Source organism: Ailuropoda melanoleuca, chromosome 1 (genome assembly GCF_002007445.2).
Source record: "Ailuropoda melanoleuca isolate Jingjing chromosome 1, ASM200744v2, whole genome shotgun sequence".
In the NCBI taxonomy this organism is placed as follows: Eukaryota; Metazoa; Chordata; class Mammalia; order Carnivora; family Ursidae; genus Ailuropoda; species Ailuropoda melanoleuca.
In genome coordinates, this window is record NC_048218.1 from 63,051,695 (window position 1) to 63,077,522 (window position 25,828).

Consider the following 25,828-nt stretch of genomic DNA (forward strand, 5'->3'; position numbering starts at 1 on the left):
GTTTTGTGTCTTTTGTTCTCAGTTTCTCCCCAGTTTTTAGAATAAAACCACCACCTAGTATGCTGATATAGTACAGTGTTAGTAACAAATGGTTTATGGGGTTTTCTTGTAAACATTACATCTCCTTTTGCTGAATCAGGATATCTTCTTCCCTCTCATCAAAAGACCAAACCATCACTTGTTATAGGCTTATTTTCATTTGTTTGAAAATTAAAGAATTGTCAATAGACTTCTGATGATGGGATGGAGGGCATCTAAACCCATTATTTTAGACAATAATGCTACTTCTCAGAGTTAGAAAGAGAAAAGCAAACTCTTTAACCTTAATAGGCACCCATGCTTGGAGGTGAAATGGGCCAGGAAGAAAAGAAGAAAAAAAGTAGAAAAACAGCGTAAAGACAAAGGTACATATTGTTAGGAACCCTACTGAGATCTAGTTTTCATCAGACATGGCATTTGTTTCCACCCTTATTTTTACCCCTCCCAAATAGGATAGGATATAATTGGGCATCATCTCTTAAATCTTTTACTAGTAACATTAGCAAACCAACTATTCAAAATCCTTTAAGTGCCTCTTATTTGTGAAACATTGTGCTAGATACTAGACAAGACAGAAGAACTGTATAATTCCATGCCTGCCCTCAAAAGTGTTATTGTCTAGCTGTGGCAATTGGGGGTCTTTGAAAGGTTTCAAAAGGATTAAAATAGACATTAAGTACTGAAAAATTCAAAAGGAGGTGAGCTCTAATCCATCTCTGTTTCCTTGCTATGTGACCTTGGATAAATTGTTTCTCTTTCAGGTCTTCCCTTTCATCCCATCCCCTTCCTCCACCAGAAAAAAAAAAAAAAAGTCATCCTAGAAGATTTCTAAAATATAAGACTATATGAGATGATTACTTATGAACTCTTCTGTGTTGCCCAGATTGAAGTCTAACGCTAGCTGTGGCCCCCTGCTCTTCATTTTCACAGACGAAGACATCAAGGTCTAAATTTTCCACAATTCAGTATCAAGTCAGAGCTCAGAACCAAATTTTCCCATCCTGATACTGTTATATTTTCTAATCCTGCACCAAATACTGCATCTTTCAAAATGATTATTGTGACTCATAGAAAAAGCTTAAAATATATTACTGACAGTTTACTTAGAGAAATGTTTCTTTAAAAAAATTGTTTATGTGAAAATGGGGGGAAGGGGTAATTCTACGTATTAGAAGAAACGAGGTAAGCCATTGATTCTTTAGGATCTGAAAGGCTAAATATTCCAAAAGTCTACTGAAACACAATTCTCTCTAGCAGAGGTGACTTGTTAGGTGATCAAGCAAGCGGCAGGGCAGTGAGGGAAGCTCAACAGATGCACCTGGAGAGCGAAGGGGTGATAAGCTGCAAAATCACCTGCCCAGTTCACAATATCGACCAGGGTCAGACCCAGGGAAACCCTTCCAGCAGCCTCGGACTCAGGGCGCCCAAGTTTGCACGCTTCCACGCATTCTATTGATTCACACTTCCGTCCTTCAACAGGTAGCGCCAATTACAGCCCCCAAAACACGGCCCCCCAGCATACTGGCCAATCTCGCCGTCAATCAAATACTTCACCTACCTTTCTAAATTCTCCCCTCCCCCTTTCATTGGCTTTTCCTTCGGCCTATCCCCAAATTTCTTCCGCGCCTCGCGACCACGGAATTTGGCCCTATGGAGCCTAGGATTGGAGCCGAGGCTACTCCCGCCCTTTGACGTCCCAGAGCTCTCCGCCCCTTTCTCCGGCGCCGCGCGGCCCAAAGTGGAAGGGGCGGGGCGAACGAGGGGGCTTTTCAGGGGCGGGGCTTGCATCCCACGGCGGGGGGGCGGAGCCTTCCTTCGAGCCTGCCTTCCTGGGTAGAACCTCGGAGAGCGCCGGGCGCCAAGACCAGAGGGACAGGAGAAGCGGCGGCAGTCCGGCGGGATTGACGCCTGCGAGCCCGCCTCCCTCTGCACCTTCAGCTTCTCGGGCTGGCTGGCAGCTAGTGGCGGCCGAGGAAGGTGCCTAAGTCGGGAGTCATATAGTCATCCCTCTGGGACGCCGACGCCGCCGTCCAGCCGCGGCTCCCTCACACCTGTGTGTGTGTTCATGAGCGTGAGCGCCCGCGCGCGAATTTCTGTGTTAGGGCTGCGTGTGCTCCGGATGGGCGCGCGAATGTCTGTGTGAGGGTGTTTGTGTGTGCTCTGTGCCTAGGCGCTCGGCTCAGGGAGACACGGCGGGAGCGGCGGCTCTGCGCACCCAGCAGGCTGAGGCGGGAATCGGGCCGCAGCTGTCGCCGCCGCTGCTACACGTCCCCCAGGAGCCGCCGCGGTGCTGCGGGGAGAGCGGACGCGCGGGCGAGCGCGGCGGCGGCTGCGGAGAGCGGGTTGGGGGGTGGGTGGAGAGGGGAGAAGAGGGAGGAGGGCTGGACACGCTGGGAGGGAAGAGGGGGGGGAGGGAGAAGCGGAGGCAGCCGGCGCCGCCGCTCGCCCCTCCCGTCGGCTGTTGCTGTTGGGTCACCCGCAGATGTTTTGGGGTCCGGCTGTTGGGGGTGGGGAATGGTAAAAGGCCTACCCCTCATTACCTACTGAAAAAAAGGGAGCGTTGAAGATGATGGGGGAGAGCCCAGAAGGTGGTAGTAAATAGCGGCTCTCCCACTGCACAACCCCAACATCGTTTTTCTGAAAATATTCTGAGCTGAACCTTTAGAAGGAAAGCCCGCCCTTAAGAGAGACAGAGTCTTGGTCTGTTGGACTGCTGTCTGATTGTATAATAATAATGATGATATAATGCTAATGACGATGATGACACTGCCTTTTATTTTTACCCCAGTGCTGATAAAGCGTAGCTACAGCTGGGGATAAAGCCCTTGAAAATTTGATGTATGAGGAGGAAATACTGTTGCTTTTAGAGTTATATTTTATTATTTCTTTTTAAAGGATGTTCTTTTTTTGAATTAAAATTTGACAAAATGAAATATGACTCTTTCTCTTTTTTAAGTCATTTATAGCCAAGGCTTGTAAAATGGGGAAGGGCTACTGCCTTGACTAATGAAAAGCTGTACACTTTTACCCAGGTATAAGTCCATGTGTTAAGTCACCCTTTCCTTTGAATTTCTCAACAGTTTTTAAAATGAAGAAGTTTAATTTCCGAAAAGTTTTGGATGGCTTAACTGCCTCCTCCCCTGGCAGTGGTAGCAGCAGTGGCAGTAACAGTGGTGGTGGGGCTGGAAGTGGTTCCATACATCCAGGAGGGACTGCAGGGGTTCTCAAAGAGGAGATTCAGGAAACCCTGACTTCAGAGTATTTCCAGATTTGCAAGGTAAGTTTTGAATTGGCTTAAAGCCTATTATTTCTTTATTTTACCGTTGTGAGGAAAGAAGAATTAAAAACAAACAAAAAAACCACCCACACTAGGGACTGGAAATTGTTGAGATGCCAGCATTTGACAGTCCTGGGCAGAGAAATCTACAGATAGATGTTTGAATTAATAAAGTTATTCTAGGCATTGTTAAAAAGCTATGGTAGTTTGAAGTGGAAATAAGCAAACGTAAAAAGTAGAATTTGCAAGACAATGTTAAGGCCCAAATTGTGGGCAAAATTTTTAATGTAATATTTATGTATAAGTAGAAAACCGAAGGAAAAAATCATTCTGGTTAATTCCTTGTTGACATTCAGAGAAACTAATTGTTATTTTATGTTACTGTGCTGTATAAAATGATTGAAGCTATTAAGATGTTGCTAGAAGTAAGTAGATAATAGCTAAAGGAATACATCCATTAAAAGATCTAACAGTATTGTTTTACATTCATTGTTTAAAATTCTGTAGAAAAGCACCCCCAGATTCTTAAACAAATGCAACGGATTTAATTCTTGTAAGAACTTAAAAAATAGCCTGTTTTCTGGTTTAGTGAGGAAACATTTTAGGTAATTATGCTTTAATGTTCAATTTCTAATGAATAAGCAAAACAAAGAGATTCTGATGGGGAGAGATGAGAATTTACAAAACAAATGCTTTGTTAATATATAGATATTGTATTTTCTGACGTAGTTTGTAATTTTTATTGTTTCTTTTTGGGGGGGGTAGCCTAGGAATGTGTTTTTGACCTACCATGTACAATTTAAAAAGCTACTAAGTCATTCATATGATACAGATTAATATAGTTTTAAAGTACCTGAATACATAAGAACAAATCATAAATTTTTGAAATCACATAAATTATTAAATTTTTTGGTACTTCAAAAGAATTTTTTTGAAATTATTAAAATTATTTTTGTAGTAAATAACATATATAATGACATAAGTTTCAATTATTGTCTTAGTCTCCATTCCCAGTAGGGTCATTATAAAAACATCAAATCTGTAGTTAGTAAAATATTACATATTGGTTTACGTAAAAGTGAGTTGATTTAGAATTAGGTCGGATTAAAAGATATAATTCTACCCTATGAGGTTTGTATGCATAAAATTCTGTATACAAAGTTGTATATAATTTCATTATCAATTTGAAATAATAGATATTTTGTCAGATTAGGGGTTTAATATTGGTCATGAGACAAATATGTAAAAGTGTCCTAGGGGTCAAATTTGAACTGCTAGTTAGGGGAATAAGGCCCTTATTATCTATTCTTTGACATATTACTGTTTCCATTCCAAGATTCTGAAAAAATTTCCAAATTCTCTTACTTTGTGAATGTGAGGCAGGAGAGTTTTGGTCAAGATAAAATTGATGTAAAAAAGATAGACCTCTGAAACAGAGTGGCATTGGACTATTGAGGTTTTGAACCTGGTAGAGAAGGTTTTAAATTAAAAATTTCAGGGGAAATGGGTGAATGCAAGAGAGGAAAAGTTATGCAAGATAACTATATATCTTCCCATTTATTCAGACAGGAAATAGACATGAGAAGTGGCAGAAGTTAAATATGTATTAATTCAAAAACATATGGCATGGTAGGAAGAACACTGGCCTAGGAATCAGATTGTATTTTATTTAAAGTTCTGTCATTTGCCAGCCATGTGTCTTGGGCAAGCCATTTATCTGCCTTGAGCCTTGATTTTCCCATCTGTAGTACAGTAATAAGTATTCCTGCTCTTCTGACTTAAGGTTATCGGGAAGATCAAACAAGACAATTGGGTGAAGGCGATGTATAAATTGAAAAAGGGGATAAATGTTTATTTTTATATTGTTCTGAAAGTTTTAAAATCACCTTGTTCTTGGTGGAATGACTATAAGCAGTGGGCTATAATAATATAGGTAACGAAATTATACTTTCAAAGAAATTAGAAGGATAGATAGCTATATAAGTGGAACACTAATAGTACTGAAATGTTACTAAATGGGGAAAGTATTATGGCGTCTTTGGATAGTAATATAGTTAATTTTAAAAAGTGATTTTATGATTGTACTTTAGGTTATCTGGACTATAATAAAATATATAAAAATGGTTTAAGGATGTTTCAAAATTAGAACTGTCACTAAAATGGGGACTTCATTTGGACTCACTGATTAAATGTGCAAAGAACATTCTATTCTGAGTACTGAGCAGTTGGCACCTTTTGGGTACTTGTACCTTTTCCACATGGCCAAAATTAAAGTACAAATCTGTGATTACAGATTTGTAATCTGTAAGACCTGTAAGATCTGCTCTTTTGAAAACCATCCTCCTCTCTATTTTCTGATCAGTCATCAAATCCTGTCTATTCCATTTCCTTAGTATTTCTGAAATTTATTCCCTTTTCGCCATCTCTAGTACCTGTTCTTTCTGTCATATTTTCTTGGTTAGTCTCTTGAAATCACTTCCTTTCTGATCTTCTTACCTCTTGTTTTACCCTATTTCAGTTGATTTTGTTATAATAATGGTTATTTCTGAACTAAAATGTTCATTATGTCATTTCCCTGCTAAAAATTCTATGTTGGTTTCCCAGAGCAGTGATGCTCTACAAACAAAAGTTTAATGTGAAACCCTGTAAATAACATCTAGTAAGACAAATAAATGTACTTTATTGGCATACATTTAAAAAATAAATTATAATAAATTATACAGCTATTATAAAAAGCTTGTTTTTTATATTTGGTTTTTATTGTATAATACTATACCTGCAGGTAGTAGGACTTTTGCTGGCCTTAAAAAAGTAAAAGTATTAAAAAAGTGCCTTTTCTGAACTTGAATTCTATGAAACACAGTTTGAAACTACCGCTCTGTACAATAAATGTCAAACTGCTTAACTTGATCTATATATAGTTCCCTTTAGATGGGATTCCTGTTTACCTTTCCATCCTCATTTCCTTGATTTCCTAAGTATATTTCATTACCTGAAAGCACTGTATTCTCATATCTCAATGCCTTTTCTCAATCTGGTGCTTCTAACTACAATATCCTTTCCAGCTCTAGTAAAATTGGAGAATTCCCAGTTCCTTTTTTTTAAAAGATTTATTTATTTTAGAGAGAGAGTGTGTGCACACACGCTTGTGCTCAAATGGGGGTGGGGTGAGGAGAGAACCTCAAGCAGATTCCCTGCTGAACAGAGCCCAAGGAGGGATTTGATCCCAGGACCCTGAGATGATGACCTGAGCTGAAATCAAGAGTTGGAGGCTTAACTGACTATGCTACCCAGGCGCCCCTCGCCAGTTACTTTTTATCTCATAGTTAAAGTACCACCTCCATGAAACCAGCTCTGACCACTGCCTTCCTCTTTTCCTGCCCAAAGCAGAGTTTTTTTTCCCCTTCTTCTGTTTTCCTATAGCACCTGGCATATTCCTATAGAGTTAATTTAGCACCTTATTGTGATTAGAAAATTTATTTTTTTGTCACTATCATTATATGTCAACTCTTTGAGTGGTAAATATATTTTGTTTCCATATCATTGCTAGGCTGCTTATTACCTAGCAGGCCAGTGGTTCTTAACTCTGTGTAATAGAAAGATTTCTAGCTCCACCCGTCTTAGAGAATCAGTCTCTGGGGTTGGGCCTGGGCACTTGCATTTTTTGAAAAGTCCCCACAGGAGATTCCAATACATGGCTGTAATGAAAACAATTATAGTAGGCACTTGATATACTTTATGAATGAAATAATCTATACATGGTTGGTTGATTAATTGAAATGAGATTAAAGCAGAAAGTTATTAATAATGATATATGTTTTAAACATTTTATTTTGAATGAAAACATATAAATATACGTCAATTTACAAATCACTTGATAAACGAACAAGATTTTTTTGTTGAGCATTGGTTCTATAATTGGAGTTCTGTGTGGACTTTTCTTTCACAAACCATTCCAAATTCATTATGTGTAGTTTTTGGTTTTAATTTATTTAAAGTAGAATAAGAACTTATATGCTTTTGAAGCAGGTGTCAGGTCCTTCTAGATGATATGTAAGTGTCATCTGACGGTTTATACATATGGTGAATATATAGTTGACCCTTGAACAAGGTGGGGTTAAGGATGCAGACCCCCCACATGATCGAATATCTGTATATATTCACTCCCCAAATATTAACTCCCTGAAAACTTTGACTCCCCCCAAATTTAACTATAAATAGTCTACTGTTGACTGGAAGTCTTACTAATAACATAAACAGCGGATTAACACGTAGTTTGAATTTTTTTTTTTTTTAAAGATTTTATTTATTTATTCGACAGAGATAGAGACAGCCAGCAAGAGAGGGAACACAAGCAGGGGGAGTGGGAGAGGAAGAAGCAGGCTCATAGCGGAGGAGCCTGATGTGGGGCTCGATCCCATAACGTTGGGATCACGCCCTGAGCCGAAGGCAGACGCTTAACCGCTGTGCCACCCAGGCGCCCCCCCCAAATTTAACTATAAATAGTCTACTGTTGACTGGAAGTCTTACTAATAACATAAACAGCGGATTAACACGTAGTTTGAATTTATGTGTATTATTCACTGTATAATAAACTGGAGAAAAGAAAATGTTATTAAGAAAATAATAAGAAATACATTTATAGTACTATACTACATTTATCGAAAAAAATTCCAAGCATCAGTGGACCCATGTAGTTCATACCCATGTTGTTCAAGAATCAACTATAAGTACACACATATATATAAAAAGTATAGATGAGTGTATATATATATATATACACACACACATACACACACGAGATATATGCATGTGTATATATATAAAATATATATATGCATATATATATCCATCCCTATAGTTAACTGACCTACACATAATTAGGCCAGGAGTAGGAAAGTAGTAGGATAAGTATTCTAACTAGAGTTTACTCTAGCTCACCACGTTACATAGAGTTTACTCACCATGTTACATAGAGTTTATCAAGCATTCAGGGAATCATTAATATCAGTCTATGTTTTACCAAGAGAATGGGAAGTTTTTGTTAATCTAGTGAGTTGGTTAAATTAAAGTTAGAGACCTTTATCTGTAAGATCTCCCATTTGACCTTCATAACAGTCCTGTAAGGAAGGCAAAGAAGGTGTAAATATTTTTATTTTACTGATAGGACATCTGAGGCCAGAGAATTTAAGTGATATCCTTAGGTCTTCAAGTTAGTAGGAGGCATAGCTAAGTTTAATGCTCTGCTCTTCCATTATTAAATCCAGTATTTTTTCTGCTTTATCTTTCTTACTTATTAAAAAAAAGCAACATGATTAATTTCTAAGGAAACAGAGACATTGAGAACATAGAATTTTCTATTGACCCCCCCCCCCAAAATATATCCTAAATCTGACCACATCTCTTCACTTCCACCACATCTTTTGCCTGGACTACTATTCTACAGCCTTCTAGGTATTTTCTCTGTTCTCACTCAAGCTTCACTACACAGTCTCTTCTCATAATAAGTGGTAGAATCCTTTTAAAATTTAAATCATATTATGCACTTTCTGCTCAGAACTCTTATTTCTCTTAAAAATAAAAACAACAGTCCTATTAATGTCTTATAAAGATATAAATGGTCCTGGTCCTGACATCACTTTCTATTGTGCTTTCTGTTACTTACTCTGCAACAGGTACATTGGCTTTCTTACTGTTTCTCAGACATGATTCCTGCCTCAAGGCTTTTGCATTTGCTGTTTCCTTTACATGGAACACTATCCTCTCTAATAATTATATTATATATTCCTTTTACATTATTCAGTTCTTAGTTTAATTGTTAACTTCTCAAAGAGATCTTCATTGCTGCTCACTCCTTCTCTGCCCTTATCCTGATTACTTTTTCTTGATAATACAACTGCCTGTTATTACATTATATATATTTATTTACTTGTTGTTTGCTTCTCCTATCATAATTTAACTCCATGAGGGTGGGGCCTTATTATGTTCACAACTATCTTACCAATTTATAGAAAAGTGCCTGCCACATAGAAAGCAGTTAAATATTTGTTGAATGAATAGATGAATAAATGAGACAAGGAAGCTGATAGAATGATGTATTAAGAGCAAATTAGAGGGGTGCCTGGGTGGCTCAGTCAGTTAAACATTCAACTCTAGATCTCAGCTCAGGTCTTGATCTCAGTGTCTTGAATTCAACCCCATGTTGGGCTCCATGCTGGGCATGGAGCCTACTTAAAAAAAAAAAAAGCAACTTAGATTTTGTTTTGAACGGCCTCTTGGAAAAGGCTTTTATGAAGTAAATTTATGTAACATAAAGACATGGAAAGGATTCAGTGAGTGACACCACGTTAGGAATATCGTGTATAATTTTCAAAAAGATATGAAAAAGAAGATTGTAGAAATATTCAATGAAGTCTCAGTTTTTATTGAAGAAGATATAAGGGACACTTTTGTTTCTAAATGATCGTTTTAGGGTAACAATTTAGAAGTACTAGATTGACAGTGACAAACACATGGGATGCTCTAGACCTAATTAACAAAATAGACAAAAATAAATATATCACCAGAGCCAGATGGAATGATTCCTAAAGTTTTGAATAAACTCTTAAATTAGCCAACTCCCTATTCATCTACATTTATAAGCTGTTTTTATAAATGGTCATGGTGTCAGAGACAACATATAGATAACTAGCGTAACTTCTGCAAGGAAACAGATTTGTAATATGATCCTCATACCAGATATAGCATCAGATCTTCTCAGATAAATGGCTGTAAAATAAAAAATACAGGTATAGAGGGGCACCTGTGTGGCTCAGTCGGTTAAGCGTCTGACTCTTCATTTCAGCTAAGGGTACTGGGATTGAGCTCGGTGTCCGGCTCCCTGCTCAGTGGGAAGTCTGCTTGAGGATTCTCTCTGTCCCTTTGCCCCTCCCCCTGCTCTCTTTCTCTCTCTCTGTAAAAATAAATAAATAAGTCTTTAAAAAAAATAAAAAGGAAAAGAAAGATAGAAACATAGATGTGGACTGTGGAGAACTAGGGTTTCCAGGACCTCAGAATGCTGAATGAGGTTAAATGCCTAGGTATCCCTGATTATTATCTCTTCTAATTTCACATCATTTTATTTGGGAAGTTTTATGACTGATTTTGGCACAAGACCATGATCACAGTTCTACATATCTGCAGTTTTCATTCATTAAAATATTCTGTGAGATGTGTGTATTTGTCTCATTCTATACTGTAACTGGTAGAACAAAAGGTAGTACAGTTGACACTGCAGGATAACTTATTATGGATAAAGTGTCTGACAATGATTTCATGCTCCTGTGACAGTTGAGGGTGGTCATCTTTAAGAATAGGAATGGAAGCAAACCAGAAGACTTAAGCAACTTTGTTAGGGTTGAGATACTAACAAATTTAAGTACCAAATGAATTAAAATTAATTTTTTTAAGAACCAGAAACAAAAGCCAGATGATTCAGTTACTCTAGGCTCCCACTTTGTTTATCCTAAGAGGATAAGGGTGCTCATGTAAGGGATTATAGACTTGTATGAAGTATGTTTATAAATTTTTAAAGTTACTATAGAGAACAATCACATTTTCTTACCACAAGTCTTTGGTGCTAGTATATTGTCAGCAAATTGGATTATGGGTCTCATTTAGTATGGCTGTTCTTATCTTAAAAGGAAATAGTGCTCTTACTCAATGTTGAAAAACAGAGCTTTTCCTCTAAGATCAGAAACAAGAGAAAATGTCTGTTCTTACCACTTCTATTCAACATAGTACTGGAAATTCTAGCTGCCACAGTCAGATGAGAAAAAGAAATAAAAGGCATCCAAATTGGTAAGGAAGAAGTAAAACTCAGTATTTGCAGATGATGTTATACTATATATAGAATACTTGGAAGACTCCACCAAAAAACTACTGGAATTGATAAGTGGATTAAGTAAAGTTGCAGGATACAAAATATGTACAGAAATCTATTGTATATCTATGCACTAATAATGAAGTAGCAGAAAGAGAAATTAAGAAAACAATCCAATTTACAATTATACACAAAAAAAGAATGAAATACCTAGGAATAAACTTAAGTAAGGAAGTGAAAGACCTGTACTTCAAAAACTATAAAACACTGATGAAAGAAATTGAAGATGACACAAGCAAATAGATATTCCAGGCTCATGGATTGGAAGAACCAATATTGTTAAAATGTCCATACCACTCAAAGCAATCATTAGATTAGCAATCCCTATTAAAATACCAACAGCATTTTCTGCAGAACTAGAACAAATAATACTAAAACTTATATGGAATCACAAAAGACCCTGAATAGCAAAACTTATCTTGAGAAAGAAAAACAAAACTGAAGGTATCAAACTTCCAATTTCAAGATATGCTACAAAACTCCAATAATCAAAACAGTATGATACTGGCACAAAAATAGACACATAGCTCAATGAAACAGAATAGAAAACTCAGAAACAAACCCAACCTTATGGTCAATTAATCTATGACAGAGTAGGCAAGAGCACACAATAAGGAAAGACAGTCTCTTCAAGAGATGGTGCTGGGAAAACTGGGCAGCTACATGCAAAAGAATGAAACTGGACCACTTTCTTATACCACAAACAAAGGCAATGGAAACAAAAGCAGAACTAGACTATTGGAACTACACCAAAATAAAAAGCTTTTGTACAGTGAAGGAAACCATCAACAAAATGACAAGGCAACCTACTGAATGGAAGGAGATATTTGCAAATCATGTGTCTGTTAAGGGTTAATTCCCAAAACATAAGAAGAACTTACACAACTCAACACCAAAACATCAAATAAATTGATTAAAAATTGGGCAGAGAACCTGAATGACATTTTCCCAAAACAGACATAGAGGTGGCCAACAGACACATGAAAAGATATTCAGTATCTCTAATCAGCAGGGAAATGCAAATCATACCACAATGAGATACCACCTTACATTTGTCAGAATGGCTGGAATCAAAAAGACAAGAAATAACAAGCATTGGTGAGGATGTGGAGAAAAAGGAACCCTTGTGTGCTGAGTTGGTGGGAATGTAGATTGGTGTAGCCACTATGGAAAATAGTGTGGAGGTTCCTCAATAAATTAAAAATAGAAATGCCATATGGATAGTGATTTCACTACTGGATATTTATGTGAAGAAAACAAAAACACCAATTCAAAAAGATATATGCACCACTATGTTTTTTTGCAGCATTATTTATGATAGCCAAATAGGCAACCCAAGTGGCCATCAATAGATGAATGAATAAAGATGTGGTGTATATTTAATGGAGTATTACTCAGCCATAAAAATGAATGAGATCTTGCCATTTGCAACTACATGGATGGACCTAAAGGGTATTAATGCTAAGTGAAGTAAGTCAGACAGAAGAAGACAGATACTATATGATTTTTCTCATGTATGGAATTTAAGAAAAAAAACTAGGAAAAAGACAAAAATTCATTTTAAAAATAGTGCTGTCATACTTCGTGTATGTCTCAATATAGAACTAACTTAAAAACATAATTTCCAAGTTTGTATACCTGTAGAATTATTACTAGTGATTAAACCAAATTTGTATTTCTTGAATTTTGGTGCAGTTCTGTAGCCCTCCTTCTGCCTTCACTAGAAGATGTGCCTGCAAAAAATCATAGGGTTAAGTTACATAGTTTACTTTTAATGATAGAATGATTGTATTGCTTTCCCATATCATTTTTCTATATACCATTTACATATTAGTTTAATAGCAATAACTTTGTATTCATTGAAGTTTTCAAGTAGAAGCCCTGTTTTAAGCTTTATTTATTTATTTCATTTTTATTTTTTTAAAAAGATTTTATTTATTTATTTGACAGAGAGAGACAGAAAGAGAGGGAACACAAACAAGGAGAGTGTGAGAGGGAGAAGCAGGCTTCCCACCAAGCAGGGAGCCTGATGCAGGGCTCAATCCCAGGACCCTGGGATCATGACCTGAGCCAAAGTCAGACACTTAACGACTGAGCCACCCAGGCGCCTCCGTTTTAAGCTTTAAATTGAGTTTTTGTCCTATTAGAGAAAACTGAGTTTTTTGTTCCTACTTAATTGTCAAAATAATAATCTTTATAAAAGGTTTTGGTTGTAGCTGCAGTGTTCTTTTTTTTTTAATTAAAAAAATCTAGGGGCGCCTGGGTGGCACAGCGGCTAAGCGTCTGCCTTCGGCTCAGGGCGTGATCCTGGCGTTATGGGATCGAGCCCCACATCAGGCTCCTCTGCTGTGACCCTGCTTCTTCCTCTCCCACTCCCCCTGCTTGTGTTCCCTCTCTCACTGTCTGTCTCTATCTCTGTCCAATAAATAAATAAAATCTTTAAAAAAAAAATCTAAAACATCTTCTTAATAGTTGAAAGGCTAATCCCTTAATGTGTATAATACACTAGGGAATCATTCCTAACTTTCTAAATAATGCTAACATTTATTGATAAGGACTGTTAGAAAATCAGTGATTAAATTTGAGAAAGCCAAAAATAGAAAGCATATTTAAGGATTTAGAGAAAGTAGTTTTAAGGAATAGACTACAAGACCTCCAGGCCCATGGTAATACCTGTGTAGAGGCTTGGTTAAATGGAACATTCATAGTCACTGAAGGAACACAAGGAGATATTTAACAAGTTTATTGCTCAAAAGATATTTACTGTACAATGTTAAAAATGATTAGGACATAAACCATTCTCAGCCAACTGACTATAATGAGTGAAATAATACTTTTTGGTTGATTTATCAACAAAATCATTTAAGATATTTTCCAGACTTATGTAAGATATTAGAAAGGAGAGTGTGATTTTACTTTCATTGGAGGCCTAAAATTACCAGTTGATATTGATGGTATATGGAATTATTTTGAATATAATGATACATAATCAATATAATGAATTTGAATTTGAATCAATATAATGAATTTGAATTTGAAACCGAGTATAATATTTAATGTTTTAACTTTAGGCAAGTATATTATAATTGGATTATATATATCCAGTAAACATCTCTTGGATCGAAAATAGTATAAAAATATCTTCATAGTAGGATATGTACATTTCATTATAAATAAAATTGACCTTTTTTTTTAAAGATTTTATTTATTTATTTGACAGAGATAGAGACAGCCAGCGAGAGAGGGAACACAAGCAGGGGGAGTGGGAGAGGAAGAAGCAGGCTCATAGCGGAAGAGCCTGATGTGGGGCTCGATCCCACAACGCCGGGATCACGCCCTGAGCCAAAGGCAGACGCTTAACCGCTGTGCCACCCAGGCGCCCCAAAATTGACCATTTTGTAATGGTGGTTTTAGATGTAGATTTGATGCCTGGATTCAAAGATAAGGATTGGTAGCTAGAGAAAACTGTTAGTTTTTAATAATTTTTCTGCTTTGCTAATCATCTATAAATTTCAGTGACATTAAAAACTAGTACTTTACCTAAATATACACAATAAAGTTAGACTGTCAAGAAAATTAATTGAATTGCTTAATGTTCAGTCTAATTTATTCATTACAAATTGACTAACCACCTTTCTGCAAATCTGAAAACCAAAAATGTTTGAAAATCATTAGTAGTACAATCAATTAAGAAGTTAGAGTGAGTCTGAGGGAAATGCTTATGGTTTGTAAACACCTGAGTAGATGAGAAATGAAAACCTAACGAAGAAGAAATAAAAGTAAGCAGAATGATAAGAGGAAAACTCAAAAGTATAGTTTAATAATCTGATGCTTTCTTTAGAAATAATATTAAGAAAGAAATTCAAGGATGTCTCAGCATCACAGAGAGGTCAAGGATGGTGAAAACAAAATTAAAAACAAACGAATCAGAACTGAGAGTGCCCATTTAGACCGGAGGGAATTGATTAGGGTAAAATATTTTCACTAAGATGATGGATAAAATTAAGGTCACACTATAATAGAGAATAGAGTTGATAGAATTCGTACTTTTTTTTTTTTTTAAAGATTTTACTTATTTATTTGACAGAGATAGAGACAGCCAGCGAGAGAGGGAACACAAGCAGGGGGAGTGGGAGAGGAAGAAGCAGGCTCATAGTGGAGGAGCCTGATGTGGGGCTCGATCCCATAACGCCGGAATCACGCCCTGAGCTGAAGGCAGACGCTTAACCGCTGTGCCACCCAGGTGCCCCTAGAATTAGTACTTTTAAGAATAAATGTGTTAAGGTGCTTGGGTGGCTCAAGCCACCCATTGGTTAAGCATCTGCCTGGTTAAGCATCTGCCTTTGGCTCAGATCATGATCTCAGGGTCCTGGGATCGAGTCCCATGTCCCGCTCCCTGATCAGCAGGGAGTCTGCTTCTCTTTCTCCCTCTGCTTCCCTCCCTCTCCCGCTTGAGCCCTCTCTCTTTCAAATAAATAAATAAAATCTTTTTAAAGAAAGAGTAGATGTGTAAAGGGGTGGCTGGCTGGCTCAGTCAGTAGAGCTTGCGACTCTTGATCTTGGGGTTGTAAATTTGAGCCCCAGGTTCGGTGTAGAGATTACTTAAAAATAAAATCTGGGAAAAAAAAAGGGTACATAAAAAAAAGAGTAGATGTGTAAGGAGAAAAGTGTTAGGAAAGTAGCAGTGATGGTAGATTTTAATATCATTTTGGTATATTGTAGTGGGGCTAATGCAGTTGAGCCATAGAAAAGAAGTTAAGGCTACCAGAAAGGGAAAGGTAGAGGGGGAAAAGAGGAAAGATTTTACCTTTAAAGTAGTGAGGGTATTTGATTTGGAAATTTTTTCTTTGCTTGATGAGTAAATTTTTTCTTTACTTGATTCATATTTCATTTGAATTTTCAGCACACTGTGCTTTAATTTCCTCTCAGGTAAATAAAAATATGTAATTCTCTTAGAAGATTGTATTAATTTCCTATTTATGCTGCAACAAATGACCAAAAACTTAGTGGCTTAAAACAACACAAATTTATTAGCTGATAGTTCTGGAAGTCAGAAGTCTGAAATGGGTGTCACTGGGCTAAAATCAAGGTGTTGGTAGGGCTCTAGGAGAGTGTTTTCTCCTTTTCTGGCTTTTAGAGGCTGCTTACAATTCCTTCTGTCTTCTTCCCAACATTGGCCAGTTGAATTTTTCTCACATTGCATCACTGTTGACTAACTTTCCTGCTTCCCTCTTCCATATTTAAAGATTTATGGTCACATTGGGCCCACAAGGATAATCCAGGTTAACTTCCCCATTTCAGGGTCTACTGATTAGTAATCTTCATTTCATCTGCTACCTTGATTCCCCTTTGCCATAAAAACTAACATATTCACAGATTCTTTAGGGGGCCATTTATTCTGCCTTTCACAAAGATGTTCATTACCTTCACCTGTCTGTTTTTGTTTGTTTGTTTGTTTTTAAATTACTTTCTGGAAAATGAACAGAGAGAATACTCTAATAAATTCCTAATTTCAATAGTTATCAACTTTGCAAATCTTGATCACCCATTTTATTGTTTTAATGCAAATCTTAGACGTTATACAATTTCATCTGTAAAAATTTTAGAGATCAGATAAGAACCTCCCCCCCTTCTCTTTCTCAAAAATATAAACTTCCGGGGCTCCTGGGTGGCCAGTTGTTAAGCGTCTGCCTTCGGCTCAGGGCGTGATCCTGGCGTTCTGGGATTGAGCCCCATATCATGCTCCTCCACTAGGAGCCTGCTTCTTCCTCTCCCACTCCCCCTGCTTGTGTTCCCTCTCTCGCTGGTTGTCTGTCAAATAAATAAATAAAATCTTAAAAAAATTATATATATATAATATAATTATAATATATGTGTATATATATATATATACACACACACTTCCCCCCTTCTCCTCTTGAAAAATCTCTAATACCATTATATCTAAAAATATTAACAGAATTTCTTTATGCAGGTAATGTTTAAGTTTCCTCAATTGTTCCATAGTATCTTTTTGTAATTGATTTGTTTGGCTTGGGAACCAAACAAGGTTCACACTGCATTTTCATCTGGCTTGAAGTTATCTTTAATTCAATTTGTGTAAAGTCACAGTTTTGTTTTGTTTTGAAGATCAGGTATCCTTTGCTTTTGTGTGTGTTGTTGAAAACAAAATTCTTTGCTATTTCCTTTCTGAACTCTTAGATTATGTGTGAGGAAGTTGTTCAGTGTACTACAAGATGAAAATCAGACTTTAGATTTTTAAATTTTATTTTCTAGGGATGGTCACATCTTTTAAGAAATTGGAAAAGAATATTTTTAAGTCAGACTAAGCTATTCCTACTTCATGTTGCTACTGTGGGGGTAGATTTCCCTTAGTTTATTAGAAAAGAGGAAAATATAAGAGACATAAAAGAATATGTGAAAATAAGACTGGAGTTGATTCTTTAGGTTGTATTCAATGGTATTAATTTTTATTTATGAGATAAGTTATTGGAGGGATTAGGATGGAATAGTTTCACATATCTCTTCTTTTAAGTGAATATTTAAAAAACAGTTGAAAAAACAAAACATTATTTGACAAGGACTTTATAGTACTTAGGATTATATAGCAAGAAGCTGAGGGAAGCCTGGGTGGCTCAGTTGGTTAAACATCCCACTCATGGTTTTGGCTCTGGTCATGATATCCAGGTCCTGAGATTAAGCCCCGAGTGGGGCTCGACACTCAGGGGTGGCTTGAGACTCAGTGCTTGAAACTCTTTCTCTCCCTTTCCCTCTGCCCTCCCCCTCCCTTGAGCTCTCTCTTTCTCTTTCTCTAAAATAAAATAAAAATAAATAAATAAATAAAATCTTTAAAAAAAAAAGAAGCTGAAAGTGGATTAGTCAGCTCTAATTTCTCTTAGATTTCTTCTAAGTTATAGGATATCCAAGACTCAGGTTGATAGGCTAATGATACTTGAAGAACTGAATTGGAGGGCATTAAGGAGAGGATCAGAATACTTATGAGGAACATAACTTTGATTTATTGAGAGTTCCATTTATAAATATCTGTATATTATTTTTATTGATTACCTATATAATTCAGAAGTTTCCTTACTCTGATTCTCTTCCATCCTTAGGTAGTTATTATTGGATCTTTGCTTTTTCCAGTTCTATCATAACCAAAATTTCTTTTATTTGAGGTAATATTCAATACTCTGTGTGTTGGCAATTACTCAGCATGGGTATTAGGTGAATTCATTTACTTATGTATATTACTTACTATATACTTATTTATTAAAGGCCTATTTTATATATAACTCTATACTAGGCACTTTGTAATTGGGCCATTTTTTTTTTAATTTGTGAGGCCAGCACACACTAAATGAACCAGTTATAGTTTTATGTAAGTAATGATTTGCAATGTGTACTTAATTCATTTTTTGTAACTTTTATGGAACTTCCTTTTATTCTTTTTTAAATGGTTTAGGTTCTTTGCTCCCTTACTACTTTCCTCATTTTACCTTGTATTTCTATTTTCAAAAATCATTTTATTGTGTATTTGCTGTCTTTCTCTTTGTCCTTTATTTATCTTAATTTCTATTTATATTCTCCTGGCTAAAAGCTCTTTTATTCTAAATGAAAGAATCTGGAAGATATTTATTTTTTTTTAAATAATTTATTTATTCATTTGAGAGAGAGAGTACAGTGCGAGAGAGAGCATGAGCGGGTGGGGGAAGGGCAGAGGGAGAGGGAGAAGCAGGCTCCCCACTGAGCAGGGAGCCTGATGAGGGGCTCTATCCCAGGACCCTGGGATTAGGACTTAAACTAAAGGAAGGCACTTAACTGACTGAGCCACCAGGCGCCTGGAAGATATTTAAAACATATTTCTTATGTTACACTTTTATTCTCCTAACAAGTCTAATACTTATTGATAATATTAATATACTAAAATAGCTCTTTAAGTCACCATTTCTCTTTATTACCATTTCTCCTTGAAAGGATTCATGTAATCTTCAAAGAATAATCTTCAAATCATGCTTTTTTGTTCCCTGATAACTAATCTAATACCTGCCTTCATACAAAGCAGGATTATACATTTATCATAAAAATAATTTATTTAATTTTAACATTTTCATAGAGCTATAGGATTAAAAAGCTTGGAGCAAAACATAAATATTGAGAGGATACAGTGCTAAGAGTTGAACACTTGGGATTTGACAGCTGCAAGCAAAGTTGGGAAGAACAAGGAAGAATTTGAGGTCTAATTTACACATAATAAAATTCACAGCTTTTAAATACTAGTTAGTGAATTTTGACAGTTATACATAGCCATGTAGCCATCAGTCAAAATATGATATAGATTACCTTAAATCTTCTTAAATTTTCTTCCTGCCCTTTTCCAGTTACTTTCCCACTCCCACCCCTTTCCTGAAGCAATGAATTTCTGGCTTCTATTATAGCTTAGTTTTGCCTATTCTTGGACTTCATATAAATAGAATCTTAAGTATGTATTGTCTGTGTGTGTCTTCTTTCATGCAACATAATGTACTTGAGATTTGTCTGTGTTGTTGAATGTATCAGTAATTTGTCCCCTTTTTATTACTGAATAGTAGTCCATCAAATATTTTTATTGAAAAATTACATTTCCATTATAAGTATAGATATGCTCATTACAGAGAATACAGCAGGCTAGAGAGAAAAACATTCTGGGATTATCCATATATTGAATACTCAGATATAGATAATAATTAGTGACTTTTTGGGTGCATTTTATTTCAGTATTTTTTTTATGTTTAGTTTTTGTTATATGGACATAAGCGACTGCTCAAATAAGAACAGAGGGTATTTGTTTAGAGTTTGCTGTAGTGAGGGAGTCAGCCACCATTACTTGCATTTGGCAGAGACTCAAAGGTAAGTAGGGGAGTGGGGAAAGCTTTATAGTGAAAAAAAGGTAGGCTTCAGATATGTTCTCATAGGAGGTTGTTGGTATGGGAAACTGGAGGCAGGCTGACTATAAATGGGGCATCCTATGTGATTGGCTTGGAAATCATATTTGGTTTTCTCTTATTCATACTGAGTTTGAAGTGTTGTGGGGGAAAGTGTCTATAACAATTAGGGAACCTGGCAGTCATTGACCAAGTCCTAATGTTCTAGGCTGATTACTGCAGAGGTCGTGATTTGGCTTCCTGGAATGGTTGCTGCAGGGATTGTGGTTTGGTTTTCTGGGCTGGTTGCTGCAGAGTTTGTGGGCCAAAATTCTGTTGTTATACCTGGTCTGGCCATTATATGTCGTATGTTTAGTATCTCAGTTATATTATGGATATTATGCTATATTATGTTATAGACATATAGAATTTTACATGCTAGTTTTTCTGGATTAACATTAGAACATAAATGTCTTCATATTGTTAGGAATTTTTTCTTTACGTAAGTTTAATGGCTTTATAACATTCCATCCAGTGGATACACTCTTCCTTTATTATTGGAAATGCGGGTTGTTTCCGTTTTTAATATTATGGTATAATGCATGTGTCTTTCTCTTTGTCTCAGCATATATAGTATTATTTCCCCAGACTAGATTCCTAAAGGTAAACTAGGTGAATTGTACACTTGTATATATCTTGTTGAATTATTTTCCAAAAGGATTCACCAATTTAAATTCACCTTAGTCCTATATAACTACCAGCTTAATGATACTGTCACAAGCTTTAGGTATTTAAAAATATTTTTCTTAATTTAGTATATGAAAATTCAAAATTAGTTATTTTAATTTATATTTTTTGGTTATTAATGATCTTGATTATTTTCCTATATACTTATTAACCAGTTGAGTTTCTTCTTACATGAATTTTTTTTTCATATCTATTACTTTCTCATCTCCTGGTTCTTAGGAATTTTCTATTAGTTTGTATAAAATTTTTATATATTAAGTATTTCAATCTTTTATCTGTTATATTTTTGTAAAAAATTCCCTAGCTCATGATTTTCATTTTATATATATATGTGTGTGTATATATATATATACATATATATAGTTATATTTTTGTATAGTTAAATCTATTGATCCTTTCCTTTTTATCTCCTCTAAGCAAAGAGTTGCCTCTAAAATTCAAAGTTTTGATTAAATAATCATTTCTATTTTATTTTATTTTCTGGTGCTTTGATCTTTTATATTTTAATTTTTTTATCCAGTTAGAATCTGTTTTGGTGTATACAGTATGACTCTAAAATGACTTTTTCCTCCTTATAACCAATCAGTTTTATCATATCATTTGTTAACTGATTCTTCCTTTTCCTACTAGTTGTGATACTCCTTTGTCATATATTAACTTTTGATGGGTACTAGAATTTGTACCTGAAATAAAAATGTTCTTCCGTCTTTCTCCCTGTTCTAATGCCAATATCATACTAACTTAATTTTTAGGCTGAAGACTGGCCAAAATAACACATAGACTGGGTTTTGGAACATTTGAAAGGAAGTGTAGTGTCTGTGCCCATCAACCATACTGCATTTCTGTAATTAGACAAAGTTGGGTTTATTACAGCAAGGGAGATTGCATATGATAGGGAGCCATGAAACATCTCACTAAGAGGGTGTTAGGACTTGCCACAGGATTTGGGTGTATGTTAGGTGCTTTTAGAAAAGTTCAAATAAGCATGAATTGAGTGTTGTCAGAAAGTGGGGGACAATTCTATCATTTGAATCCTAAGAATTTTTATGTAGGAGGTAAGAGGAATGGCATGAGGCTAAAGCTATAATGGCTAAAGAAGCAGCAGTTGCTTATGTTAGCTGGATGTGGGGGACACTTAGTCATTAGTGTGGTTTGCACAGTGTTCTTATGTTTATCAGTACCCAGATGTGATTCTGCAGTGGCTTTTTGTCTTGTTTCACATGGTCATAAAGTGTCCTTGTTTGATGTTGGTTTTCTAGAAAACTGTTCATGTTCAACAGGAGAACATCATAGGCTAGGTGTTAGTGCCAGGCAAACTCCAGGTGACAGCTGCTAGAGGCTGCTTTTTTCCCCCCCCTCTTTCAGCAATTTTGTTTAAAGTAGCTTTTGTAGCTAAAGTTGCTACAATATCTTGCTATGTAGGGCTTGTTCAAAACCAAGATAAGAGAATTTTTTTTTATTAGTTGACAGCCAAAAATCCATATTGATTGATTTTAATTTGTTATATAATTGTTGGACAACAACTACTGTTTTGTATAATTATATACTTGAAATAGTGTTCTTAAAAACTATCCTAAATGGTGTGTGTGTGTGTGTGTGTGTGTGTGCATATGTATAACAATTGCTTGTGCTCTTTTCATTTGTACTGTTTCTCCATTTATCACATTTTCTTTCCCTCTCCATTTTGAAAAAATAATGCAATTTTATTTGCTCCATATAATATTCTCTAGTAGGCACCCATTTTTAACTCTAGCAGATAGATAGAAGATTTGAATTAACTCTTGTTTTTCTGAGAGTTCAACACAGCAAATCAGTTCAGTATTTTTATTTATTTATTTTAATATTCTTATATAGCTAGGTGAATATACAAAATTCTATATACTGTGGAAATAACACTGATTCCCAAAAATAAAGCTATTTATAGAAATAAAACTGATTTTCAAAAATCCTATAGGAAGCTTTGTTGTGTATGTATTAGTGTGAATGAGGTAAGCTGCCTATGATATCCTGATTTTTCACCTGAGCTGTGTGGTATCAGCTTAAACTAGTTATTTTAACCAAATTACAGAAGAGGAATTATTAGCTAGCCTGCATCACTGCTAATAGCTTACAATGCTGGGAGTGGTCTTACTTCCATTTTTCTAAACTTTTTAGTCACTCTTATATTGGCAAAAATAGATTATTTGATAAAAGAAAATTATGTGAGGTAAAATAATATCATTTGTGAATATCTTTAGCAAATGTATATTTTGAGGAGAGCATTGTGTTTGATAGAAGGATGGCCAGGCTGTTGAAAGTATCACACTCAAACTTAGTTTACCGAGTCTGGTGGAGATTCAGGCAAGGAAGTGCATAGGGCATAGTCACATATGGCCGGTTACGTAAAGATTGTATTTGTTTGGTTTAGTGTGATCAAATGTAGGCAGAGATTAAGATTCAAAATGAAAGCTACAGAACCTGAAAGAGTAGAGGCAAGAGTGATGCAGGAGGAACTGTGATTCTGGGTAAGAATCCAGTTGCTCAGGTTGATCTTGAGGAACCAGGATTAAAGATCTCTGGGACACCAATAGCAAAGCTAATTTAATACCAAATTGGTTGGCCAAGGTTTTCTTAATCCCCTTAAAGGATTACTTTTAAAGGAATGGTAGTAGTTTTCTGAAACCACCAAGCTACTTGTAACTTCACACTACAAAAAAATTTTGAAACTTTTTTTTCCTATCTCTTTTATCTCCCTGCCCTGGTTAGTTCTAATGTGCTGTTGTTCTTTTTCTTCATGATTTACTTTTCCCCCCCTAGGTTTTCATCTTTGTTTGTTCAGTCTTTGTTTTGCTGTCTCAGTTGTTTTTGCCAAATCATATTCTCCCTTTATTCCCAAAAGAAGAATAATTTTTGGTACCAAATTCTCTTGAAGCATTTGAAAATTTTTTCAATACTCTTAAAATTTCTTTTAAGATTTCTTCTTTGATCCATGTACTATTTGGAAATGCATTGTTTAATTTCCAAGTATTTTGGGGTTTTCCAGCTATCTTTCTCTTATTGATTTCTACTTTAATTCCATTGTGGTTTTAGAGCATACTTTGTATGATTTCAATCCTTCTTAATTTGTTAATAAGTGTCCAGAATGTGGTTTGTCTTGGTGAATTTTCTATATGAGCTTGAGAAGAATATTCTGTTGTTAGATGAAGTATTCTATAAATGTCAATTAGATCTACTTGATTAATTATATTATTCATTTCAGCTATGTCCTTACTGATTTTTGTCCTGCTAGATCTATTACTAAGAGGGGGTGTAAAAGTGTCCCACTATAATAGTGTATTTGTGTATGTCTTATTGTGGTTCTGTTTTTGCCTTATGTATTTTGATGCTCTGTTGTTAGATGTGTACATATTAAGGGTTATTTTGTCTTTTTGGAGAATTAATCCCCTTATTACTATGTAAATCCCCTTTTTATCTCAGATAATTTTTCTTGTTCTGAAGTCTGCTTTGCCTGAAATTAATATAACTACTCCCACTTTCTTTTGATTAGTGTTAGCTGGCATTTTTCTCCGTCCCTTTACTTTTGGTTGATCTGTGTCTTTACAGTTAAAGTGGGTTTCTTGTGGACAACATAGAGTTGAGGTCTTTTTTTTTATCCACTTTAAAATATATATCTTTTAATTGGTGTATTTATTTATTTTTTAAGATTCCACTTATTTACTTGAAAGAGAGCAAGCACAAGCAGAAGGAGCAGCAGAGGGAGAGGGAGAAGCAGGCTCCCTGCAAAGAAACCTGACATGGGGCTCGATCCCAGGACACTGGGATCATGACCTGAGCTGAAGGCAGACAGTTGCCCCTCTTTTAATTGGTGCATTTATTAGTCTTTTGATGTTTAATATATGGTTATTTATATAGTTGGATTAACATCTACCATATTTGTTACCATTTTCTCCTTGTTGCACATATTCTTTGTTTCTTTCATTTTTTTCTCATACTCTTTTTCTGCCTTTTCAGGTTTTATTGAGCATTTTATATGGTTGAATTTTCTCTCCTCTTCCCTTAGCAATTACACTTCATTTTATACTTTAGTGAGCTTATGCCTTTGGACTGTGACTTTTACAATTACTTCTCAGTTTTCTGGGTTTTTTTTTTTCCCCCTTAAGTGAGATGGCAAGGTCAGAGTTGATATTTCCCTTATATGTCTTGAGGGCTGGGGTACTGGAGTTGAGTATTTCCTTCCCCAGTTGATTAGGTTCTGAAAAAAAAGTTTTTCTTGAAGGCTGGACTTGTTAAAAACAACAGAAGTTCTGGGCATATTTCTAAATGTCTACTTTTTCCTTCTTTCTGCCAGAAGCAGGAGGTTCTTGTCTTCACTATGAGAACCTGGTAGGGCTTCTGGAGGTAAAAGCCACAAAAGAGTGGGGGCCCCATTAAAACTGGGTCTGTTGAAATTTTTTTTAACTCTCAAACTTATCCACAGGGAACCTCCATCAATTTGTCAGTAATGGTTTAGATTTTCCTTCTCTGGTACTGGTCCATATATAGAGGTTTCTGCTATTAAGCTTCTGTTCCAGTAAGCTGTGATTCTCTATATCTGCCTGTCTTATCTCTCCAGTTTTGGGGGCAGTGGTTGGCCCTGTGACCTCAGTTCTCTGATAGATCTAAGAAAAATTATTGATTTTCAGTTTCTCCAGCTTTTTTCTTGTGTAGATGGGACTTACAACTTCTAGTTTCCTTATATGCCAGACTAGAAACTAGAACTTCAGTATTTTTTTAAAACAACAAATAAACTTAAAATCTTGATGTATATACTGAAATTAATTGAAATAATAAGAAAAGGGTTTTAGCATCATCATAATAGTAAATAATTGTTTTTTTTTTAAATTTTTAAAATTTTTTTTTATTATATTATGTTAGTCACCATACAGTACATCCCGGTTTCCAATGTAAAGTTTGATGATTCAT

The 25,828-nt window shown here is 35.7% G+C and overlaps 1 protein-coding gene across 1 annotated transcript in view; it reads left to right on the top strand.

The window, feature by feature from the left end:
• Positions 1–1,878: 1,878 nt before the first annotated feature.
• STXBP5L (syntaxin binding protein 5 like) overlaps positions 1,879–25,828 on the top strand; it is a 404,610-nt gene continuing 380,660 nt past the window's right edge. Inside the window, exons 1-2 of the mRNA XM_034659194.1 lie at positions 1,879–2,016; positions 3,120–3,316. Coding sequence (XP_034515085.1) covers positions 3,128–3,316 — 189 coding nt within the window. The 5' untranslated portion in view covers positions 1,879–2,016; positions 3,120–3,127. The remainder of the gene's footprint in view (positions 2,017–3,119; positions 3,317–25,828) is intronic.